This window comes from Aethalodelphis obliquidens, unplaced genomic scaffold (genome assembly GCF_003676395.1).
Source record: "Aethalodelphis obliquidens isolate GAN/ISIS:26980383/991018 unplaced genomic scaffold, ASM367639v1 scaffold37, whole genome shotgun sequence".
In the NCBI taxonomy this organism is placed as follows: Eukaryota; Metazoa; Chordata; class Mammalia; order Artiodactyla; family Delphinidae; genus Aethalodelphis; species Aethalodelphis obliquidens.
This window is the reverse complement of record NW_020837981.1, coordinates 13,969,631-13,994,212: the sequence shown is the minus strand read 5'-3', so window position 1 is coordinate 13,994,212 and position 24,582 is coordinate 13,969,631. Positions and strand designations below refer to the sequence as shown.

Here is a 24,582-nt window from a genome sequence, read left to right as displayed (position 1 = left end):
GCCTGAGTGCCGCCCTGCTCCCTGAATCTCCTCCGGGCCCACATCATCTTCCCATCAGACACAGGCCACAAGAAGACAGATGCTCTGCATGGCTTGTTCACTGGCGCCAGGACCTGGTTGACAGAAGGTGATCAGTAACCATCGGTGAATGATGGAACCCACGAAAGGTCCCTGCCCTTCTGTGCTCCATACCCTCCATGCTCCATTCTGTGCTCAAATGCCCCCAGGGAAGTGCTGGGGGCAATTGAATGGTGGCTCTAAGGACAGGGCCCGCCAGGGTGGGGTGGGAGGATGGTTGGGAAAGGGGATGGGGGTGTTGAAGCAGCAAGGGGAAAGATGGAATGGTGTCATCACCAGCGTTATTAGTTGCCAGAAATAGAAGCCAAGTCTGGATGAAATAAGTAGAAAAATAATTCAGCCCTAACCAGTGACGCATGGGAAGTGCTGTATGGACGCCCAGCTCCCTCCATCCCAGCTGGGATAACTCTTCATTGGCTCTGGTTGCCCATATGGTGACTTGCTGGATAAAGCCCCTTTTATGGGTCACCCTCCCTCCCCTGGCCTACTTCCCCTCTCCCCTAGTGAGCTTCCTGGGGTCGCTTCCAACATAATTACCAGTACTCTAATCTGGTCTCAGCCTCAGCTTCTGAAGGGACCCCATGCCTAGGCAGCTGCATCTGACTGGCAGGTCCAGTCACATGTCATTTCCTAGTTGCAGAGGAGGTTGGAGAAGCAAGAATAGGGCATTTTCAGCTTCTGAGGGGAGGTGGCTCTGCTTCTCAGCAGACTCACTGGTGCCGTGTCATCAGCACCCCTATAGGAAGCTGTCCTAATCTGTTCAGGCTGCTATAACAAAATACTCCAAACTGGGTGGTTCTTTTTTGTCTTGTTTTTTTTTTGCGGTACGCGGGCCTCTCACTGCTGTGGCCTCTCCCATCGCGGAGCACAGGCTCTGGACGCGCAGGCTCAGTGGCCATGGCTCACACGCCCAGCCGCTCCGCGGCATGTGGGATCTTCCCGGACCGGGGCACGAACCCGTGTCCCCTGCATCGGCAGGCGGACTCTCAACCGCTGCGCCACCAGGGAAGCCCCAAACTGCATGGTTTTTAAACAACAGAAATTTATTTCTTATAGTTCTAGAGGCTGGAAGTCCAAGACCAAGGTGCTGGCAGATTCAGTGGGCCTGCTTTCTGGTTCATAGAAGGCATTTTCTCACTGTGTCCTCACATAGGGGAAGGGACCAGGGATCTCTCTGGGGCCTCTTTTCTAAGGGCAGTAACCTACATGATGAGGGCACCCCCCTCATGACCTAATCACCTCCTAACACAATCACCCTGAGGATTACTACTTCAATACATGAATTGTGGGGAGACACGAACACTTAGACCACAGCCTAAACGGCATATTCAAATTATGGTAATTTGAGGAGGGTTTTTATTTATTTATTTTTATAAAGAGCCTGTTTACAAAGGTGTGGGGGCTGTAGGGAAGCAGAAGGGGGAGCACAATAGCTCGGGATTAGCAGTGGTGAAGCGGTTACCATCCCTAGGTCTGAAGGGATGAGAGGAGGGAGCAATGGCTGGAACCCAGAAAGAGGGAGACATGCAGAGACTTCCCAGAGAGGAGCAGTGATACAGGGACACAGTCAACCCAAGGCCACCTCACTGAGAGGCACTGAGGGGAGTCCCTGGCCTGTCACTGTGCTCTCCCCTTCTCCCTTCCTCCCATATCCTGCTCACTGACAGGCGGGCTCAGATCGGCCAGCCTCCGGGCCAGAGCTGGGTGGGGCAGGGTACGGATGAGACCTGAGGGCAGATGGAAGACACCAGGCACAGCAGGGAACATCCCGAACGAACAAGGGGCCCCAAGTGTGGCGAAATGTCAGCGAAATGTCAATGAAAATACCTCATTAGGGCTGAGAGCTCCATAGCTGCCCCTCAACATCAGCCATTCCTTTTCCTCGGTAATACCACCCATTTCCCCCAAGGGCCCTCCTGTCGGGGTCCCACTGGTCTCTCCAGAGCTGTGCTCAGAGTGGAGTGCCCACGACTCACGGAGACCTGGCTCGGCCACTAACCTCGGCAACCACGGTCAAATCCCTTCTTCTGAGCCTCAGTTTCCTTAAATGCAAAACCAGGAGGGTTACCAGATGAACTTCCAGGACTGCTTCTGTAGCACTGACCTTCTAGAAAGGCTCATGGCCCCCTTCCAAACAGTCCTGGGAAGGGAGTAAAACACGGATTGTCCTTTTGGGGAAACCAAGGCTCAGGGAGACTTGCTGGAGGTCACTGACCACGTGGGGACTAGAACAAGCTGCCATCTCTTGTCAGAGTTGTTTCCGGAGCCAGGCCTGCCCTGGCCCTGCTTTCCTTGAGGGTACGGCCCGTACCCGTGTTTATTTTCAATGAGTGCAGCAGGCAGCATGAAGCTGCGTGGTTTCTCTTGTGCTCTTGTTTGTGCATGTGGCTGTGAAGGGAGAGGTGTAAGAATGGTGGTTTCAACCAGGCTTCCAGAGCTTGGCAATCCCCCCGCCCAACTTGGGGATTCAGGGTCAGTGCAATGTCACCGCTGGGCTTTTGAGCCTATGGGTCCACGCGGACCTCAAAGGGCTTAATTTGTAGGGAGCTTCAAAGAGAGTCAGGAGGGCTGTGTCAGCAACTCTGAACCCCACTGACAACGGCCCTTCACAGCCGAATCCTACCAGGTCTAGGAGGCTACCCTGAATCTTGCCACCCACCCCATGGGCCTGTGTTCTGAGGCCTGTGTCCCAGGCACATGAAACAAGGACCAGTTCATTTTATATCACAGCCTGAGGCTCTGGGGATTCCTGCATGCCAAGCCCAGGAGGCCCTCAGACGCTACCTGGTTGAAACCACTGCCTTCTCTCCTCGAACCGTGGGACGGGGAGAGCTGTTAGTCTGCCAGATGGGTTCTGCTGAAATTAGAGTTTCCAAACTGGTTGCTCCGGATCAGTCATGGCCTGCATACATGTCCTCTTTGGTTTGTACTGTGCTTGCCCATATAGGTTTATTTTTACAAAGTGAAAGGAATTGCTAACACTTGTAAGTCACGCTGGGATTTCTGGTTACTTTAAGAAATTAGAAAACCTGGCAGCACTGGGCTCACATTCCTGCCTGGGAATGTTTGGCTGGTGCAGAGCTGTCCATCCCCCCACCCCCTCCCTGGATAAGACGTGCCCTTTGGTTCACCAGAATCCTCACCATTCCCTCTTGTTTCTCGGCTCAGAGCTGAATGCCCATTGGCATTGATCACTGTTTATGCTGCTGTTACTCAAATCAGAGAGTTATGAGGAAAGTAAAATATTTTGGGTCCCCCCATTTCCAGCCAAAGTGGAAAAATAGTTTATTTACATTATTTGCCTACCCCTGGGGTCAACCACCCGTTCTGTTGGGTAGGGTTGCTAATGTAGAAGTTTATCTCCAAGGCTGTGTTTGGTCTCCATCCTCTCCTCTGCCACAAGCAACACCATCACGCTCACCGTCACATCACATTTATTGGTCCTCTGTCAGGCTGTGTACACAATGAGACAGGTCAAAAGAGCTCTGGATTTGTCTGAGAGGCAAAGCTTGGTGGGCAAAGGAAACAGAGCAAACAGAGCAGCGGGGGCCAAAGGGGTTAGATCTAATATGATGAAGAATTCACCACGCTAGAAGAGGGGCTGTAAGGGAATGGTACAAATGACACCAGGCAGCCTGGTGGGAACAGCCTCCTGGCCTTCTGCCCGGCTCCTGACCTGAGCTGGGACCTGTGTAGCAGTGGCCCAACTCCAGCTCATTTCTGGGGCTTGAGAATATCGAAGAGCTAAGGTAGTTTGGACAGGGCGACTCAGGGCTGGCCTGTAAATTCAGCCACCGCACTGAAAAAAAAAAAAGCCTCAGTTTTCCAACTATCTAATGGGGATATGGAGATAGGTCCTCTGGGTCCCTTCGTGAGACCCCTCCAGTTGGGCACACTGGTCCTCTCAGGGCCCACTGCTCTCACCACACTGGCCCACTCCGGTTTCCTGGAGGCTCCCCCAGAAGCCCTTGGGGCGCATACTCCAGGCATGTCCCCCCTGCCAGGTGGGGCAAGCACTTAGCGTGGTAGGAGAATCTCAGGTGACCATGCTTCAGACAGCACTTCACCTCGTGTGAGCCAGACTTTGGAGTCTGGTCACAGGTACCGAGAAGGTCGTCGTCCCAGCCATAGTCTGCATCCCAGACCTGCACCCTCAGGGGGCCCCCTGTGGTCAGAACCACATCCCCGAAGTCCAGCCGTGTCATCCACCTGGGGTGGTTATTGTTCTGCACCGTGTCGGTCCTCAGCTCCTGGCCGCCGAAGAAGACCTTCAGGTAGGCGTCCGTGGCAGTGGTCAAGTCTCCCCACAGACCTGTCGCCACGAAGTTCATGACCTCCAGGTGGGCTAGGCCCCTCTTCCTGGGACAGCAGTCCTGGTTGATGGCCGCCGAGCCATGGCACAGGCACTGGCACGGGTCCTTAGGGTTCTTGCGCTGCCCCGGGGGGCACGGGCGGCTGCAGTCCCTCCAGCGTGCCCTGTCCGTCACGTACTTGCTCACAGCCTGCCTGAGCGCCTCCCGCTGCGGGTCCTGGCTGTCCAGGAGCATGTGGAGCGGCTCTAGCGTGTAGTCCACCAGGCCGGGGCTGTCCTGCAACGAGGCCACCCAGGCTGAGAACTGCTCGGGCCCGGCCTGGTTCCCGAACAGCAGGTCATGCATGGACGTGTGGTGGCCGCCAACGACCTCAGAGCAGCGTTCCCGGTAGGTCTGGTGGAAGGAGGTCCCCATCTTGTGCTGTTTCTTCTTCTCCTCACACTTCTTGAATGCCAACGAGGCACTGGTGTGGCTTTTTATGCTGACCTCGGCCTCGACGGCCAGGCAGTCCTCAACCTCCTGGGCCGTGAGCCCTTCCAGGGCCAGCTCGCAGGTGCGCAGGGCGGTGAGGGCCGAGATGCGGCCGCCCAGCTCCATGGACCGGATGAAGTGGGTACCATAGCTGGAGATGAGCCTCCAGTAGTCAGGCTCGGTGGAGATGTTGAAGTGGGGGGGCAGGGTCTTGAGGGCCCTCTTGAACTCAGGGTGCAGTGGGGGAGCGTGCACCAGGTGGAAACTGAGGGGAGAGAAAAACATCAGGTGGACCCAGTGGTGGGTAGTGTTTTCCCCTGGATAACTCCTGTGAGATTGCCCAAGCTCCCATTAAATGGCGGAACTAGGACTTGGACCCAGGCGGCCTGGCTCCAAAGCTCAAGCTCTGAACCGCCAAGCCAGCAGGGAAACCCCCCCCCGCCCCCCCGCCTGTTGCCCCTTGGTGACCTAGGGACTTCGTGTAGGTATTTTTGTCTCTCTTTTTCAAAAAAAGTTTTTTCTCTTCTTTTTCTTTTTCTTTTCTAATTTTACAAGCGATGGTGAGACACCGATGGTTTCTCTCTGGCTTTGGAACCTAGTCCTGTGGCCTTTGTCTGTCTGTCCCCTGGGTTGGGCCTTGTATACCTGGGCTCCTGACAACTCTGGCCGCGCAGGCAGGAGCGCCCTGTCTCACTGTGTGGGAAACACGGCCTCCCGTGAGAGAAGTCAGGGTGGGTGACTCTGGGTCCCATGCGTTTCTTCGGGTGAGTAGGTCCCTGAGGGCTCAGGGCATGGCTGCTCTTGTTCAACCTGTAGCCCGAGTTCTTAGCACGGAGCTTGGCAAGGCAGAAGTGAAGAGCGCTTGAACGGATGAAAGAGGCCCAGGGATAGGAGGGCCCCAGCCAGGCCTCCTGCCCGCAGGAAGCTAGCACTGCCCGGGGAAGTGGCGCTTGGGTGCTCAGTAGACCAGACCGGCACCACCTGGGGCTCTGAGCATAGCCTTGCTGGCTTGCCCTCCACCTGTTCTCTCCCTGGGTTCTTCCAGATCAGGGCCTCAGGGAAGGGGGTACGTGGGAACCAAGACTGCCATCTCCTCCTGGCGGAAGCGGCCTCCAGCTCCCCACGCTGCCATTCCAGGGCTCCCAGACCACCCCGAGTTTCCCACGCCTTTTCCAAGTCCCGTCCACCCTCCACTCCCCCAACCCCGGCGCTCACCTGTAGAAGCGACACTCTACTGAGTCCAGGCTGAAGCGGTACTGGTCCTGGTGAGTCTTCTGGGCCGCGAAGTTGGCTTCCTGGGAGTGCGAGCCCGCCATGGTCACGCGCGTGTTGATGCTGGGCTTGGGAGTCACGTCCAGCCCCACCCGCCAGTCGTTACGGATGGTGTTGGCCGCCGCCCCAGCCACCTCCTCGGTGGAGCGACCCTCACCCTTGACCACTTTGCGGTTGCAGCCCGAGCCCTGGGCGCGCCAGTCGGTGAGCGCCAGGGGCAGTCGCTGGACGGCGCCCTGCTGCAGGGCGTTGCGGCAGAGGGTGCAGGTGCCGTCGGACCGCAGGAAGCGCTGTGTGTCCACCGGGAAGGAGCCTGAGCGCCGGAGGCTGGTCACATCCACGCCCTCCCCTGCCAGCCAGGAGCCGGGCACGAACTTGAGGTTGCGCCGGCACTCAGAGCGTGCGGCCGTGTAGCAGGGGGCAGGGGTGGGTGCGGGCAGAAGCAGGAGGAGGACGCTGGGGAGGAGCGCTCGGGAGGCCATGGAGCTGTGGAGACAGAGGGCAGAAGCTGTGGGCAGGGGCATGGAGGAGGGCCGACCCCTCCAACTGGAGCTTATCAGGCCTTATGGGATGGGGAGGGAATGAGATATCTCCTAAGTCATTGGATGTCAGAGCTGGCATGGCCTTTACAAACCTGGTCCACCCCCTACATTGTACAGATGGACCCAAAGAGGGGAGTGGACTTGCCCAAGGTCACACAGCCAGGAGGAGACCCTTGCTAGGATTTCACTATTTAGGCCAAATGGGAATCCAGATGGATGGTTTTGTCCCCAGGACCACAGCTCCTGCTGGTGGAGAGGGGGCTCTGCGTGCAGAGGAGGGGACGGAGAGTAGCCATAGAAGATTTGGGGAGGGATCTGGGGGATCTGGGAACGCTAGGGAAGCCTGGATTCTGGAGAGGCATCATTGTGGACCCAAGAACAAGCCATGCTTTCTTTTCCCACCTCACCTCTCTCATTATCTCCCCCCACCCCCATTAAGCCCTTAACAGAATTGGAAAAGAAATGAGGTCGTGCATCACCCTCATTCTCCCCATTTCCCCTTTGGGGCCCTCTCTCTGAGCTCACGGAGGAACATCAGCCTGAATTCTAGAATAAAAGCGGCCTATGCGCCTGTGCCCCTAGATCCTGTGTGGGGAGGGGCCGTTCAGTTCGCTCGTCTCCTCTTTGGCATTCCCTGCCACGCTCCTCGGGATTCTGGCCGCGTCTGCAAGCTGCCTGCTGCCGACTCTCGGACAGTGCTTAGCTGAAAGGTTCTTCCTCACTTTGAGGCGGCTCTGAAGCTTCGCTGGGCCTGCTTATGATCTGGAATCTCCTCTCTCTACCCCGTCCAGACTGAGCTCCTCAGAGGCCTCTCCACTCTGGCACCTGCCAGGGACGGACAGCGGCTTGTCTGAGGCCCGGGGGATTACGGAGAGCAGGAACTTCCCCTGTATCCCAGCTGGAACCTTCCGTGCCTTACCTAAAGGAGTGGCTTGAACGGTGGAATTCTAGGCAAAATGGCAGGCCCCAGGGAGGTAACTAGGAGAAGGGGAGTCTGCTGAAGGCCCTCCGATCATCTTGCTTAGGCAGCCAGCATAGTTCATAACCTTAGTCTAAAGAACTCAGTCTCCATCCTGACCCTCATCATGTTGTTTCCCGGGGAGCCCGTTTCCAGCTTTCTTAGTTTTAACTGTCAGCCTTTGAAGGGGCCTTAAAGACTGTGTACTCCAACCTCTTCATTTTGTATAAGAGAAAACTGAAGCCCAGGGTGGGCATGAGGCTGCCCAGCAAGTTAGTGACACGGCACAGTCTGGACCCAAGTCTTTTGCCTCATGGGCTACAGCATTTCCTCCTCCATCAGCCTCTTCCCCAGACAGAGCAGCCCTACTCTTGTGCCCCTCTGTCCCCACTCAGCGGCTCCCAGCCTCCCTGACGCCCTGCTTCCTCCCTACCTGGAGTCCTGTGTTGAGATGCTCCTACGAGAGAGACACCCTCTCTCCCCACGGGAGGCTCCTGAAATGGTGGTGCAGCCCCCCAGGCCACAGTTCACAGCTCATCACAGCTCATCACGCAGGCCACAGTTCACATCACTTCTGCTTCCTGCCCCGCCCCCCAGCTCTAGTCATGGGTCCCCTTTGCTCTGCCCCGCCCACCAGCACCCACCCTGCCCTCACCTTCTCATCCGGCCTGCTGACAGCCCTCAGGAAGCAAGCCGAGAGGGCCAGAGGCTCCTCTGTCAAGCAGAGCCGCCTGGGGCATGGGAACCCCGGGGCCAACAGGTGAGGTGTAGTGGGTGGAGCGAGAACACAGCGGGCTGAGAGCTTCGAGATTCAGCTCTGGTGCTGCTGACGGGCCAGCAGGGACAGCTTCCCTGCTTCTCCCCGCAGCATCGCATGTGTGGGCCGTCAGAGGCAGCACAGAGTAGGAGCTCGGGAGCCAGTCCGCCTGGACTTGGGCCAGCTCGGGTGCGCGCTAACCGTGTGGCCTGATCAGCTTCTTTAGCCGCTCTGTGCCTCAGTTTCCTCATCTCAACCCCATGGGTTGTGAAGAACTGGGGAGTTTCTACGTGTGAAGTGCTCAGAACAGTGCCTGGCCCTCTGTGAGTGTTAAAGCACGTGACCATTCCCTCCTCCCGGGGCAGTGGGGAGAAAATAAATGTTGTTCACATCTGCTTGCCCACTTCCTGCCCACACCTGCACCCCAGCCCAGGCCAGGTTCTGGGCCCCAAACGCAGACCTCAGGACAGGGTCTCCTGTTCCTCACTTTGTGAGGGGAACCAGTGGCCGTGCTGGTCTCCAGCCTCCTCCCTAGCCCTGGTCTGTGATTGACCCCATAGTGCAGGTGGGCGGGCAGCTGTGCGACACTGCGAGGAAGAGAGACTTGGGTGAGGCCAGAGGCCTGGGGCCTTCTCCAACCTTTGTCTTACATGAGGTTTCCATGGGTTGAGTGACTCACAGGACAACTTCTGGGGGGGCAAAGTCATACTGGTCTGAGGTGGAGATAGCTGGGTAAGTGGGGAACCGTTCTTGTGAGTTCACCCTCTAACTGCGTTAGCGACCGGAAAAAGTAGCCACAGGCCTCAGACCACATGTGACACCATGGGATGGCTCATCCCTTGAGTTTATGTCCCCCACTGTGTCCCCTGCTCTTACGGGAACTGGGGTTTAAACTGTCTTCTCGAAACCCAGCCCCATCTCCTCCCCACAATGTCCCCCCCCCCGTCCTAGAATTTGCGGCCTCCTGACCCCCTTCTAGTTCCCGCCCGCGGCCTAAGTCAGATATCCAGGCTGTGAGGAGTTTGGTTTTGACCGTGCTCAGAAGACCAGTTTGAGAGGCGTGGAACCCTGCAGAAAATCTGTAGGAAGAGAAAGGTGAGGTAGGGGAGACAGGTTGTAATCCCAGCTTCGATGCAAACTTGCTTTGTGACTCTTGGCAGTAGAGTTTTAACCCCTTTCTAGGTTCGTTTCCTCATCTCTAAAACCAAAGGGAGGACTTTGGGATTTCTAAGGATCCTAATGCTGAAATGTGCATTTAGTAGTTTTCACTCGGCGTATGAAGTGGCGAATGCCCAAGAGATGCTGGTGGGGGGTGGTCCATGAAAGAGCAGTGATGACGTTGAAGTTTACAACTACTGATTTTGGCCTGTGTAGCTGATGACAGCTGTCCTCTCCGACTGAAACTTAGCACTTGAAATGTGTTTTAATCACAGTTTTTCCACAGAGACGTAAGATGCAATTTTCAGACACCATCTGTAGGGTTTATTATTAACAACTTTGTTGAAATATAATTCACATACCATACAATTCACCCATTTAAAGTGTACAGTTCAGTGGGTTTTAGTATATTCGCAGAGTTGTGCAACCGTCGCCACAATCAATTTCAGAACGTTTTCATCACTCCCGCAAAGAAACCGTGTACCCGTTAGCAGTCACTGCTCCTTCCCCCGACGCCAATCTACTTTCTGTCTCTATGGATTTTCCTGTTAATTGAATCATACAAGATGTGACTTTTTGTATCTGGCTTATTCCACGTAACATAATCTTGTCAAGGTTCATCCAAGCTGTAGTATGTATCAATGCCGTATTCCTTCTATGGCTGAATAATATTCCATTGTATGGACATACCACATTTGTTTATCCATTTATCAGTTGATGGACATTTTGGTTGTTTTCACTTTCTGGCTATTGTGAATAATGCTGCTATGAACATTTGTGTACAGATTCTTTGTGTGTACATATGTTTTCATTTCTCTTGGATCTATATGTAGGAGTGGAATTGGCGGGTCTACAGTAACTCTTTAGGAACTGTTTTCCTACGTGGCTGCATCGTTTTACATTGCCACCAGCAGTGTATGAGAGTTCCAAGTTCTCCGCATCCTTGTTATTATCTGACTTTTTGATTATAGCCATTCTTATGTGTGTGAAGTGTTGTCTCATTGTGGTTTTGATGTGATTCCCCAGTGGCTAATGATGTTGAGCATCTTTTCATTTGCTTATTGGTCACTTGTATATCTTTTTTGGAGCAATGTCTATTTGAATCCCTTGCCCATTTTTGAATTGGGTTATTTGTCTTCTTCTTATTGATTTATAATAGTTCTTTATTTCAGATTCTAGACCCTTATCAGGTATATGATTTGCAAATGTTTTCTCCTATTCTCTGAGTTGTTTTTTCACTCACTTGATGGTGTCCTTCAAAGCATGAATGATGTTAATTTTGATGAAGCCCAATTTATCTATTTTTTTTCTTTTGTTGGTTATACTTTTAGTGTCCTATCTAAAAGTCTTTGCTTAACCCAAGGTCATGAAAAACCCTGTATTTTCTTCTAAGAGTCTTATAGGTAGCTCTTACATTTAGGCCTGTGATCTACTTGGCGTTTATATTGTGTATGGAAAGGGGTCCACCTTCATTCTTATGCACGTGGATATAGTTTTGATATATATTTTTTTGAGGTTACAAAATGTTTACTCTTGACAGAAAAGCTCCATGGATACTCTACACAGAATGCATGAGAAAGACACTGATCCTGAGGACATCTACTTATATAAACTATACCTCCTGCAAACACGAACTGTAATGAAAGGAAGGAGGTCCTTTAACAAATCCTGTGTTTAGATTGTACTTACTGTGCATATTTTAGAGATCCAAAATGCAGTCCCAGGCGTTGTTCCCTTCGTCCTGTGATCATTCTTTGTTCCCTTTTCTTTACAGATTTGTGAAACTTTGGGATTCTTCCTCGCCCCTCAAATGAGTTATCCATAGTTATTCTCAAGTTATCACCTTCAGTCACATGAAATAAGTTGAAGAGTTTTTCCACTTTCTCCATGCTGTGGCAGAGTTTGTAGAAGGCTCAGTTTTTGTAATTGGGTAGATTTGTAACTGCAGGGCCCATGCCTTCAATAGCTCTGTTCAGGTTCTCCAGCTGTTTTTCTGGTATCGGTTTTGGCAAGTTACATTTTTCTAGGAAACCTTCTTGTCTGTAAAATTTCACACTTGTGGTCATGAAGTTATTTACAACAGTCTCTCTCTTTCTCTTAAAAGTTTTTTTTTCTTAATCAGTAGTGATACCCCTTTTTTAGATTATAATTTTTATTATGGTTTTTCTCTTTTTTCCAGATCATTCTTGTTAACGATTTTTATGTAGTTTTGTTACTTTTCTCAAAGAATCTGCTCTTGGCTTTATTCATCCTCTACATTGTATCATTATTTTCCATTTTGTTCATTTCATTCTTATATTTTTATTTCCTTCCTTTTTCCTGTATTCTTTGGGTTTCTTCTATTGTTCTTTTTCTAATGTCTTGAGATGAATCCTTAGTTCATTAACTTTCACTCTTCTTTTTTGAACTGATGTATAACTGACGTATAACATTATTATTAGTTTCTGGTGTACAACATAACAATTTGATGTTTGTATATATTGTGAAATTATTACTACAAAAAGTCTAGTTAACATCCATCGCCTTACTTAGTTACAAAATCTTTTCTTTTACTTGTGAGAACTTCAAAGATCTCTTCTCTTAACAGCTTTCAAATATGCAATACAGTATGATTAACTGTAGTTACCATGCTGTAGATTACATCCCCATGACTTATTTGTGGCTGGAAGTCTGTACCTTTTGGCCTCCTTCACCCATCTCACTGACCCCCAACCCCTGCCAATTTGTTCTCTGTATTTATGAGTTTGGCTTTTAATGAGAAGAGTCCATATATAAATAAGATCATATGGTATTTGTCTTTCTCTGTCTGACTTATTTCACTTACCATAACATCCTTAAGGTCCATCCATGCTGTTGCAAATGGCAAGATTTCCTTCTTCTTTATGGCTGAATAATAATTATAAATATATATATATGTTTGTATATCTATCATCTATCTATAATTTTCTTAATTTTCTTTATCCATTCATCCATCAATGGACACTTAGGTTGTTTCTGCATCTTGGCTCTTGTAAATAATGCTGCAATGAACATGGGGGTGCAGATACCTTTTTAAGTTAGTGTTTTTGTTTTCTTTGGACAAATACACAGAAGTGGAATTACTGGATTAGACTTTCTTCTTTTTTAATGTAAGCATTTAAGCTTCTCCATTTCTCTAACAATCTTTCTAACTGCATCTCTAAAGTTTTGGTATGAAGTATTTTCATTATTGCCTAGTTTCTTCATATTTTCTAAATTTCCTTATGATTTTTCTTTGACCTGTGAGTTATTTTTTTTTTTATTTTTATTTTTTGCGGTACGCGGGCCTCTCACTGTTGTGGCCTCTCCCGTTGCGGAGCACAGGCTCCGGACGCGCAGGCTCAGCGGCCATGGCTCACGGGCCCAGCCGCTCCGCGGCACGTGGGATCTTCCCGGACCGGGGCATGAACCCACATCCCCTGCATCGGCAGGCGGACTCTCAACCACTGCGCCACCAGGGAAGCCCTTGAGTTATTTTTTTAAGTGTGCTTTTTACATTTTGAAGAAAATGGAGTTTTATTTATTTATTTAATTTTTGGCTGTGTTGGGTCTTTGTTGCTGCACGCGGGCTTTCTAGTTGCAGTGAGCAGGGGCTACTCTTCGTTGCAGTGCGCGGGCTTCTCATCGTGGTGGCTTCTCTTGTTGCAGAGCATGGGCTCCTGGCACACAGGCTTCAGTAGTTGTAGCGCACGGGCTTATTTGCTCTGCGGCATGTGGGATCATCCCAGACCAGGGCTCGAACCTGTGTCCCCTGCATTGGCACGCGGATTCTTAACCACTGCACCACCAGGGAAGTCCGAAAATGGAGTTTTAAATACTATCTTTCGGTTATTGATTTCTAACATAGTTGCATTGTAGTCAGAACATGTTGCCTATATGACAGCCATTCTTTGATGGTTGTTGAAATTTTCTCTGTGGTCTACTAAATGTTAAGTTTTTGTGAACGTTCCTATGTATTTGAGAAGAATATCTGTTTGCTAATTTTTGGTTGCAGGGTTCTATGTTCAAATCTATGGTTTGTCGATATATTAATTACTGAGAGAATCATTAAAATCTCCCACTGTGAAGACATTCAACATCGGTAGATTTCTCCCTGCAGCTAGAGTTCTGTCAACTTTTGCTTTGGGTTTTGAGGCTGTTTTATGAAACAAGTGTAGTATCATTTTGCCTTCTTGGTGAATTGAACTGTTTGTGTAGTGACCCTTTTAATTCCAAGTAATGTTTTTAGCCACAGTATCAATTTTGTCTCATATTAATAGAGCTATCCCAACTTTTTTTTACTATTGCTATTTTAGACTGTGGTAGATTACACATAAAATTTACTATCTTAATCATTTTTAACTGTACCGACTTTCTTTCTTTTTTTTTTTTTTGGCGCAGGCTTAGTGGCCATGGCTCAAGGGCCCAGCCGCTCCGCGGCATGTGGGATCTTCCCAGACCGGGGCACAAACCCGTGTCCCCTGCTTCAGCAGGTGGACTCTCAACCGCTGCGCCACCAGGGAAGCCCCCGACTTTCTTTTGATTAGTACTCACTGTGGGGATCTATCTTACTTTCAAACTCCTTGTGTTCTTATGTTTTAAGTGGGTCTCTGTTAAACATAATTAGATTTTGTTTTGTCATCCAATCTGAGTAACTACATAACCGCATTAAGTCCATTTACATTTATTGTGATTATTGTTCTGTTAGAGTTTATTTCTGCCATCATGTGTTATGTTTTTTCATTGTCCTGCTTCTTCTTTGCTTCCCTTTCTGCACTCCTTTCCTGCCTTCTTTTATGATAGATTGACTAAACTTTTTAAAAAGTACATTCTTTTCCCTCTCATGGCTTAGCTCTTAGAATCTTTCTGATTCTTTAGTGGTTACCCATAAAAATGCTAACATGCATTCTTCTCAAGATCTAACATTCTTTACTGTTATTCTCCTTTCCAGGGATACTTAGTATGTTGTTATCTAAAATCACCCTTTCTCTTTCTGAGGGTTATTTTTTCTGGTATTTTAGTTCTAGCTTACTTTTCCTCTACTAAATTAGTCATTGGTACTATTACTTGATACAGTCAATGTTTGTTTATATTTACCTACACATTTATCAATTTCTTTTCTCATTATTCTCTGGGCTTCCTTTGGGGATAATTCTCCTTTTTCTTAAAGTGCACACATTAGAAGGGCGTCAGTGGGTGTCTCTGGTGGCACACACTCTCAGTTTCTGTTTGCCTGAAACGTCTTTGTTGCGCCCTTGTTTTTGAATCATAATTTCAGCTGACTGACACTTTGAAGTTATTGCTGGTTGACATCTCTCAACACTTTGAAGTTACTTCACTGTTTCTGGCTTCCATTGTTGCTGTTGTTTAATTGTCATTACTTTTATAGAGAATTTGTGGTTTGGGGTTGGGGAAGCACTGTTTTTAAGATCTTTTCATTTTTGATTTTCTGAAATTGTACAACAAAGTATGTATCCAGATATGAATTGCTTTTATCTTGTTTGGGATTTGTTCTTCCTGTACCTGAGGATTCACATCTTTCATCATTCTGGAAAATGATGAAAACATCTTGGCCATTATCCCTTCATATATTCCATCTCCCTCATTCTCTCTCTCTCTCTCTCTTTTTTTTTTTTTTGCGGTACGTGGGTCTCTCACTGTTGTGGCCTCTCCCGTTGCGGAGCAAAGGCTCCGGACGCGCAGGCTCAGCGGCCATGGCTCACGGGCCCAGCCGCTTCGCGGCATGTGGGATCTTCCCAGACCGGGGCACAAACCCGTGTCCCTTGCATCGGCAGGCGGACTCTCAACCACTGTGCCACCAGGGAAGCCCCCATTCTCTCTATTTTTGACTTTTGCAATTAGCAATATAATAGGCCTTCTCACTCTCTCTTCCTGGTCTGTTATACTCTTTCTTGTCTACTTTTTGTCTCTCTGTACTGTGTTCTCATTATTTTTCTCTAGTTCTTTGTTTCAGTTCACTGATTCTTGCTTTAGCTTTGTCTAATGTGCTATTTAATCCATCCATTGAGTTTTTAAATTAGGTAATACATTTACCAAGATTCAAAAATCAAAACAATATAAAAAGATATATAGTGATTAAACTCCTTCCTGCTTCTTTACCCACCTGCCCCCGCTCTAACTTACCTCCACAGGTGCCACTTTTTTCCTTTTCTTTTTTCTTATTTTTAGTTTCTTTGGTGTCTTCTCAGAATTTTTTCACACTGATACAAGCAAATTCTAGTAGCAATGTTTTCTTATTTTCTCCCTTTCTCACACAAAAGGAAGCGTGTTATATGTCTTGCTTTGTACTTTGATTTTGTTATTAAATAGTATAGTTTGGAGATATTTACATATCAGCACATAGTTTCCTCATTCTTTTATTTTTAAACACTTGCATAGTATTTTATTATATGGATGAACAATAACTTATTTGACCAGCCTCCTATTGATGGACACTTGAGTTGTTTACAGTCTTTTCCTCTTACAAACAATGCTGCAGTGAATAACCTTGTACATATCTTATTTTGGATATGTGCAGGTGTATCTGTGTATAAATTTCCAGAGGTTGAATTGCTGGGTCAGAACCTTATATATGTTCAATTTTGTTATAAACTACATGTATACATGCACACATGCATACACATATACATATATATATATATATACATATGTTACACATATACATATAGAATATATGTATACATACATATGTACATATATACATATATATACCCTCCATAGGGCTGGCATCAGTTTTCACTCCTACAGCAATGCATGAGTGGACCTGTTTTCCTTAGCCTTATCTACGGAGTATGTGGTCAAACTTCCAGATTTTTGTCTAGTTCATTTTTACTTTCAATGATTTATTATTTACTTATAAACTCTCTGTTTCATTCTGTTCCAACTTTTGTGATTATGTTTTCTATTCCTTTAAAAAAGTTTAGAAACATTCAAACATACTCATTTAAAATTTTATGTCTAGTCATGCCAATACCTGTAACCCTTGGTGTATCAAATCCTTTATGTTGTTATATCAGCTGACTCCCCCCTCTTAGTGGCTTGTATCCTTGAGTGTTTTGCTTGTAAGTTTAGATTGTGAGCTCATGCTTGATTGCCTTTATTTGTGGGAATCCCACAAAGCCTGGGTTGAGAAATTCCTCCAAAGTAGGTTTGCTTTGGTTTTATGAGGCACCTCCCAGTGTTACCAACCCATCTATTTGTATTAATTTTTTGGCTTGGCATATTCTAACCCATACATGTGGTGTAAATTTGAACCTCAAATGAAGGGGGGGGGTAGGTCTGTGGTTATGATGTTTTAGGAGAGATTTTGTCCTTCCACTCAGATTTGAGAGTGAGACAAACAAATATCTTTCTTGACTCCCTTTCCCAGTAAATACTTTCTTTTTCTAGTCTCCCCTTTCATTGACATTATTAACCCTTTGAGCATTTATTTAGGTTTATGTGGGATGATCTCAGCTTCACTTCCGCTACCCCACCCCCGTCCTTAAGACATGATTGCCTTTTACTCCTCTGGTCATTATAACTTGGGCTCTGGTTTTCCTGGATAGACACATGCCCTCAGGGCATCCATGGCTGCTCTGCCTGCTTTCCTCCCTAGTTATTACTTCTTTGGTTTTGGCTCCTTGGGATTTCTCTTACTTATTTTAAATCTCATCTATGTTTTCTGATACGTGTCACTATATTTAATTTGACCTTTCTAGGTGTTTTGCAGCAGGGGAGATTTTAAGGATAATTATTCTATAGTATTTGATCTCACAAATATTATTCATTCAATAAATGTTTTATTCATATTTATTCAAATATTCCTATTATTCAAATAAAATAGCACCTACTATGTGCTAGACTATTTTATTCTATTTTTTCCCAAAAGATTCAAAAGCCTCTGATAAGTATAGCAACCACCAGCGAATTCATACACCATTAAATTAATGGAAAGTTTTTCCTGTTTTAACAAAGAGATCTAAGCATGGTGGATGCTGACATTTTCATGTGAAATCAACCCAACTTGGACAGCACTGAGAGGGTATTCGTAACACCCTTGCTTTGAGGTGCACCCCACCACATTAATATCTACTGAGAAGTCTCTATTAATAAAACAGGAATCTAGAATGCTAATGTGTGTATCATAGAAATGAGTAGTAGAAGTAGAATCTCCTGCTTTTTTTTTTATCAATAGAGATAATGAGGGTTGCTGTAAGGATATATTACTGTGGGAATCTTTCAGAGTGCTGGAACTACAAAGACATCAGGCTCCTCCCTCTCTCCTGTCCTTTCTGTATTTCTCTTTCAGACTTTGCAGTCTTTCATCTCCTCTTCTTTCTCTGCTCCGTTCTTCACTTTTCACTAGGTGCCTTCTTGGGTCACTCATGTGCTTCAGTGGTCCCTTCATGGCTGTTTAAACATGGCAGCCCAGCCTTCCCAGTTGGCTCCCATGGCTCACTCTTTTGATTTTGTATAGCATGGACTTTACAGTTTACAAAGACTGTCACATACGTTATTGAATGTACCCCTAACAATGTTGTGACATAAGCAGAATGTTGTTATTCCTAATTATTTTATTTAATGAAAGACTGAGACCCAGCAAGAAGTACTTGCCCAGCATTACACAGCCAACAACTGACAGAGCAGGGACCAAACCCAGGTTTTATGGCTCAAGGCTGGGTCTTTCTCAGAAGCCCAGTTCACATACAGCTGCCTAGTAAGTCCACATCCAAGTGAAATTCCAACGTCTGGAAAAATTGGATTTCTAACTGACCAGTGAGCTCCCAATTTTCTGATATTTCTATTAAAGAACAGTAGGTCTGGGATTTCTCTGTGAGAGTGGTGGCCTCAGATTATAGAGTTTAGAAAATTGATGTGGGTTTTGTGAATGTCTTGAGGGCCATGCTTGGCCATGTCTGGGAGTTTTGTAATGGGTTACTAGTGGCCAAGGGCTTGTGAAAATTTAAACGTCTCACTGAGCTTAAAGCTGAATGGAAAAAAAAAAAAAAGAAGCTCTGAGTAAGAGTCTGACTAATGGCTCTTTGGAAGAAATAGAGCAGTGTAGGAGACTTTTCCATGTGCCTTTCAGCTAGAAAAGTTTTGTCTTAAAACCCTGAAGCCTTATGCATTTGACCAGCACAAAGTACTGTGCACATTCATCTATTGTAACTCACCCATGAAGTCTTTACTGACCACCTACTATATGCTAGGTGCTGATGATTACAGAGCCACACAAGATAGGATTCTATCTTTAATGGGGACTACAGTCCGGAGAAGTTTTAGCACCGTGGCTGAGTTTATAGTCTTGGGAGCCAGACTGCCTGGTCAAAATCACTGCTGTAGCCCAACTAACAATCAACCTTGGATAAGTATCTAACCTCTTTAAGCCTCAGTGTCCTCATATGTAAAATAAGGCCAATAATTGTACCTATCCCACTATGCCTATAACTCAGAGTATTGCTGTGGAGATTAAAAGGTAATGTATGTACAGGGCTTAGCACAGAGTAAAAGATCTAAATAAAAGGTAGGTCATTGGCATAAAATTTTAAAGGGGGTTTGGGATATGTGGCTTAGAAATCAGGAGGTTCAGTGGTCCAGAGTAGTGGTTTTAGGTTCAGTTAACCTACTGATGTCACAGGACTCAGACGCTCTTAACGGATTGGTAGGTGGCAGACATGGCGCATTGGTAGGTGGCAGACATGGTTTTCAGGGGGCGGGATAGCAGGAGCAATGGCATGGAGGCAGGAAAGAGAGAGACCCACATCAAGGAAATAGCTTGTGTTTATGAGTAGGACTAGTATGTAGGAAAAATGGGTAGGTATTAATGATTATAATTATTATAAATATCCCATATTTAACACTATCTGCCAGGCACCTTGAGAAGTGCTTTAAAATTATGATGTAAATTAATCCTCCCAGTAGCACATGAAATCTCCCCATGAAACGTTGAAAGTTGCCAGCCAAATATCCGTTTTAGGACAAAGCCCTACACTGAGGAGAAATGGCTGGGAGTGGAATCCAAACCAAACAGGACAGTGAGGAACCAAGTAAAGAGAAGATCCAGATGAAAGTAGGGGAGTGTAACAGGAAGCAGTTCTCAAGCTCCTCCGAAGCCACATCTTAAAGCCATTTTCCAGTACAACAGCAGGGGGAGCCCTAGAGCCATGAATCTTGGCCAAGAAATCTGCCCATTCTTCCTATTCAGGAGTACAGGGAAACCTACCTCACTTAAACACGGGCAACAGAAAAGAGTTGAGGGAAGGAAGCCAGCCCCACTCAGTGTTCTAATAAGAAAAGGGACTAATGAACATAAACAGGTCCTCAGACAATGAGGTTCTCTGGAAAGGCATGCCTACAAAACAAATGACATTTTTACTTTAATATTTCAAAATGAGCTAAAAGAATTTTTTTGAAAAATGACTGAAGGTATGAAATTAAAGCATAACACAGGATCATAAAAATTCATAAATGAGGGGCTTCCCTGGTGGCGCAGTGGTTGAGAGTCCGCCTGCTGATGCAGGGGACACGGGTTCGTGCCCCGATCTGGGAAGATCCCACATGCCGCGGAGCGGCTGGGCCCGTGAGCCATGGCCACTGAGCCTGCGCGTCCGGAGCCTGTGCTCCGCAATGGGAGAGGCCAAAAAAGTGAGAGGCCCGCGAACCAAAAAAAAAAAAAAAAAAAAAAAAAAATTCATAAATGAGATAATTGGACAAAAGGAAGAATTGAAAAGAGTTCACATAGAATTTAGTAAGGAGAAACTATTTTTCTTTTCTAAAAAGAAAAACCATCTCAGAAATGAAAACTAGAGTGAATACCAGAGTGAATAAATAACACAAATAATATCATAAGGGAAATAGAAGATGAAAAGAAGGAAAAAGAAATAAAAATAAACTGGAGAATGGGGGGAGAAAACATATGAGAGAAAATGATAGGTATGGAAGAGAAGATCCAGCCTGTATGTAAGAGAGCATCTTCTTTTAAGGACACATTGAACATTTCTCTAAATTGTTTATCTATTGGGCCATAAGATAAGCCTCAAAAGTGGAATCAATTTCAATGGATTGAAAGTTTACAGAGAATGCTCTGTTATCTAATGGATTTAGCTAGAAATCAATAACAAGAACAAAAGAAAATCCCAAGATGTTTGGAAATCAGCCAATATCTTTCAATATGACCCTAAGACAAAGAGTAAATTAGAAAATACTTTGAACTGGATGATAATAAAAATATAAAATGCTAAAATATGTGGGATGTGACAAAAGTCAAGCTTCGAGGGAAATTTATAGTCATAAATGCATATATTAGAAAAGGAGAAAGATTTACTATCAATAATTAAAGTATCTCAAGATGCAAAAAAGGGCAACAGATTAAATCCGAACAGTGTAGGAAGGAAATAATAAAGAGAAGAAATTAATGAAACAGAAACCAGATATACCATAAAGAAAAATCAATAGCCATAGTTGTTTTTTTTAAATGACAAATAAAATTTATTAACCTTTAGCAAGACATATAGAAAAAGAGAGAGAAGGCACAAATTAAAAAGACCAGGGAAAAAAAAAAGATCAGGAATGAAAAAGGTGATATCAGTACAGAGCCTACAAACATTAAAAAGATAATAAGATATTATGGACAATTTCATGCCAATAATTTTGACAATTTAGGTAAAATCAATATTTTCTTAAAACCATAGTTTACCGAAACTAACATGGAAAGAAATAAAAAATCAGAATAAGCCCATACCTAAAAATAAATGCTTTTCCTTTTTAAAATTAAGATTTGTGTACCATAAAAGTCACCCTTTTAAAGTATAAAATTTAGTGGCATTAAGTACATGCATAGTGTAGTGCAACCATTACCGCTATCAGTTCTAGAACATTTTCCTTACCCCCAAAAGAAGCCCATATCCAGCAACTAATCCACTTTCTCTCTCTGTGGGTTTGCCTATTCTGGAAATTTCATATACATGGAATCATATGATATATATATGTGACCTTGTGTGTCTGGATGCCTTCACTTAGCATAAGGCTTTCAAAATTTATCCATGTTGTAGCATTTATCAGTACTCTATTCTTTTCATCTCTGAATAATATTCCATTGTATAGTTATACCACATTTTGTTTACCAATTATCAGGTGATGGCTTGTTTCCACTTTCTGACTATCACGCACAACGGGGCTATGAGTATTCATACACAAGTTTTTGCGCGGACATACATTTTCATTTCTTTGAGGTATATACCTAGGAGTGGAATTGCTGGGTCACGTGGTGACTCTAGGTTTAACTTTTTGAGAAATTGCCATCTGCACGTGGGAAGTGGCATCTCGTTGTGGTTCTGATTTGCATTTCCGTAAGGACTAATGATGTTGAACATCTTTTCATGTGTTTATTGGTCATTTTGTATATCTTCTGTGGAGTAATGTCTATTCAGATACTTTGCCCATTTAAAAATTGAGTTATTTGTCTTACTGTTGAGTTGTAAATTTCTTTTATATATTCTGGATATTAGACCCTTTTCAGATATATGATTTGCAAAAATTTACCCCTGCTCTGTGGGTTGTCTTTTTCACTTTCTTTTTTTTTTTTTTTTTTTTTTGTGGCATGTGGGCCCTCACTGTTGTGGCCTCTCCCGTTGCAGAGCACAGGCTCCGGACGCACAGGCCCAGCGGCCATGGCTCACGGGCCCAGCCGCTCTGCGGCATGTGGGATCTTCCCGGACCGGGGCACGAACCTGTGTTGCCTGCATTGGCAGGCGGACTCTCAACCACTGCGCCACCAGGGAAGCCCTTTTTCACTTTCTTGATATTGTTCTTTGAAGCACAAAAGTTTTTAATTTTGATAAATTTCAGTTTATTTATTTTTTTCTTTTGTTGCTTATGTTTTTGGTGTCAAATCTAAGAAACAATAGTCTAACACAAGGCAGGATTGCCTAATCCATGAGGATTTATACCTAAATTTTCTTCTATGAGTTTTGTAATATTAGATTTTAGCTTTAGGTCTTTGATCCACTTTTTTTTTCAGGTGATAAATTAATTTTTTAAAAATATCCTAAGAAAATCTCCAATATTAGAAAGAAAAACACAACTGCTATCAATGATAAACATTATCATGAGAAGACATCAGTATGGATATGGAAAATCTACTCCTAAAGCATACAGAGTACAGTCTGAGTGAAGTTGTAATGGTGGAATAAATAGAACTCCTGCTTGCTATTATTTTTTCCTTTCAACTTTATTGAGAAATAATTGACATATCTTGTAAGTTTAAGGTGTAGGTACTGCATGATTTGACTTACCTATGTTGTGAAATGATTACCACAGTAAGTTTAGTTCCCATCCTTTGATCCATTTTGAGTTAATTTTATATATGATGTGAAGTGAAGGTCCACCTTCATTATTTTTCCCTGTATGTATAGCAAGTATGTATTCCCAGACCATTTGTTGAAAAGACTAATTTTTCCCCACTGAATGGTCTTGGCACACTTGTTGAAAATCAATTGGCTATAAAAGCATGTGTTTAGGGAATTCCCTGGCAGTCCTGTGGTTAGGACTCCGGGCTTTCATTGACGAGGGTGTGGGTTCAATCCCAGATCAGGGAACTAAGATCCTGCATGCCACAGAGCGTGGCCAAAAAGGCATGCATTTATTTCTGGGTCCTCAGTTTTATTTCACTGATATACCTCTATCTTATGCCACACATAAGAACCTTATGAAGGTCATTCTGAAGGGGCAAGACCTCTAGTTACCAGGAGTGTTTTATTTCCACCATCAAGCTTCTATTCTGTCTGCATGCACTGGCCTTGGAGTCAACTTATCCTCTCCTGTGGCTTCCATTGCCACCCCAGAGGCTGATGATACTCGGATTTCTCCCCAGCCCAGGGATCTGGGGTGGGTTCCATGGGCTGAGTTCCAGAAACCTCAAACCTTTGTTCCAAGAAACTCTTCCCTTTCCCTTCTGAACTTCTCTTCCCCATTTCAGGGGGTGATTCCCACCTGCTCCCAGTTACCAAGACAAGAACCAGTGGGATCATCTTTATTTGCTCCTCGTCCCTCCAGCCCCTTCCCTCAATCCATCAACAGCTGTGTCTATTCATCCAGCCTCTTGGGTTTGCGTACCCTTTCCTAGACCTGCAGCCGGTAGGGTCAGGCCTCCTCATTTCACTCATGGCCTGTTGCACAGACCCTCATGTGCTCAGATCCTCTGCTGTAGAACAGGTTCATTCCCTGTCCAACCACCTTCCGTGCCTCCCTATCAACTAAGGGATAAACATCCAACTTGGGAAGGGAGCCGAGTAGGAACTAGGCATGTGGAGGGTATAGAATCATGCAAGCAAAGGAGCTGGCAGTGAGGGGAGGGTGCATGCTGTGGATATTGGAGGATTAAAGTTCAAATTTAAAAGTATTGTTTTGAGCACCTATTGGGGCAGACACTGTGTTAAGCACTTAATGTGCATTATCTCATTTAATCCTTACGCAAGGTCACGTAGTAGGCAGCAGAACTGGGGTTTGAACCCAGGTGGGCTCAGTCCAGAACTCCTGCACTTAACCACCAGATGGCTTCTTTGCAATGTTGCCAGCAGCCAGTCCTGCACGTCGGTAGTGGGGGTAAAGTGCCAAGGAGGAGAGCAATCCTTGCCTGAACAATCTCTCGCCCTCTTCCCCCACATTTTCTTGTCCTGCTTCTCATTTTGCAGATGAGGAAAGTGAGGCTGAGCGGTCCCTCAGCCAGCGGGAAGCAGAGCTGGGACTGACACAGACCATCCGACCCCAGAGCTTCCTGGGAGTGTGATCCAACATGACGAACGTGGCACTGACCGAGGAGTGGGGAGGCCTGGCTTCCAGGTTGGTGCACTTGTTTATGCATGAACTGGAGGCGATGGGAAAGTGTCCTGAGTGTCCGCCTCTCCATCCGTGCCCAGACTAGCCCTGCCTACTGTTGCGAGGCTGTTGTGAGGCCCAAGGAGCTAGAGCCGGTCAAGTGCTCTAGGGACCGAAAACACGCTGTGTGTGAAGAAAGGCCGGTGAGCAAACCTCAGG

General features: G+C 46.0%; 1 protein-coding gene across 2 annotated transcripts; it reads right to left on the bottom strand.

Annotated features, from left to right (window-relative positions):
* Window positions 1-3,495: 3,495 nt before the first annotated feature.
* On the bottom strand, window positions 3,496-8,205 carry PRF1 (perforin 1). Of its 2 annotated transcripts, none has more exons than XM_027129991.1 (3): window positions 8,068-8,205; window positions 6,078-6,620; window positions 3,496-5,127 (listed from the first exon to the last, which is right to left on the bottom strand). In XM_027129991.1, exons 2-3 carry the CDS (start codon window positions 6,614-6,616, stop codon window positions 3,999-4,001), a joined length of 1,668 nt encoding a protein of 555 aa, XP_026985792.1. In that variant the 5' UTR covers window positions 6,617-6,620; window positions 8,068-8,205; the 3' UTR covers window positions 3,496-3,998. The 2 variants fall into 2 exon arrangements, with proteins under 2 accessions (XP_026985792.1, XP_026985793.1); XM_027129992.1 differs by lacking the exon at window positions 8,068-8,205 and adding an exon at window positions 7,399-7,485.
* Window positions 8,206-24,582: the final 16,377 nt, after the last annotated feature.

Bases quoted from the DNA above. Each gene is read 5' to 3' on its own strand.
- PRF1 (XM_027129991.1), bottom strand. From the start codon at position 6,616: ATGGCCTCCCGAGCGCTCCTCCCCAGCGTCCTCCTCCTGCTTCTGCCC. The intron at 5,128-6,077 runs GTGAGCGCCGGG...CTCTCCCCTCAG, and splicing joins GTAGAGTGTCGCTTCTACAG to TTTCCACCTGGTGCACGCTC.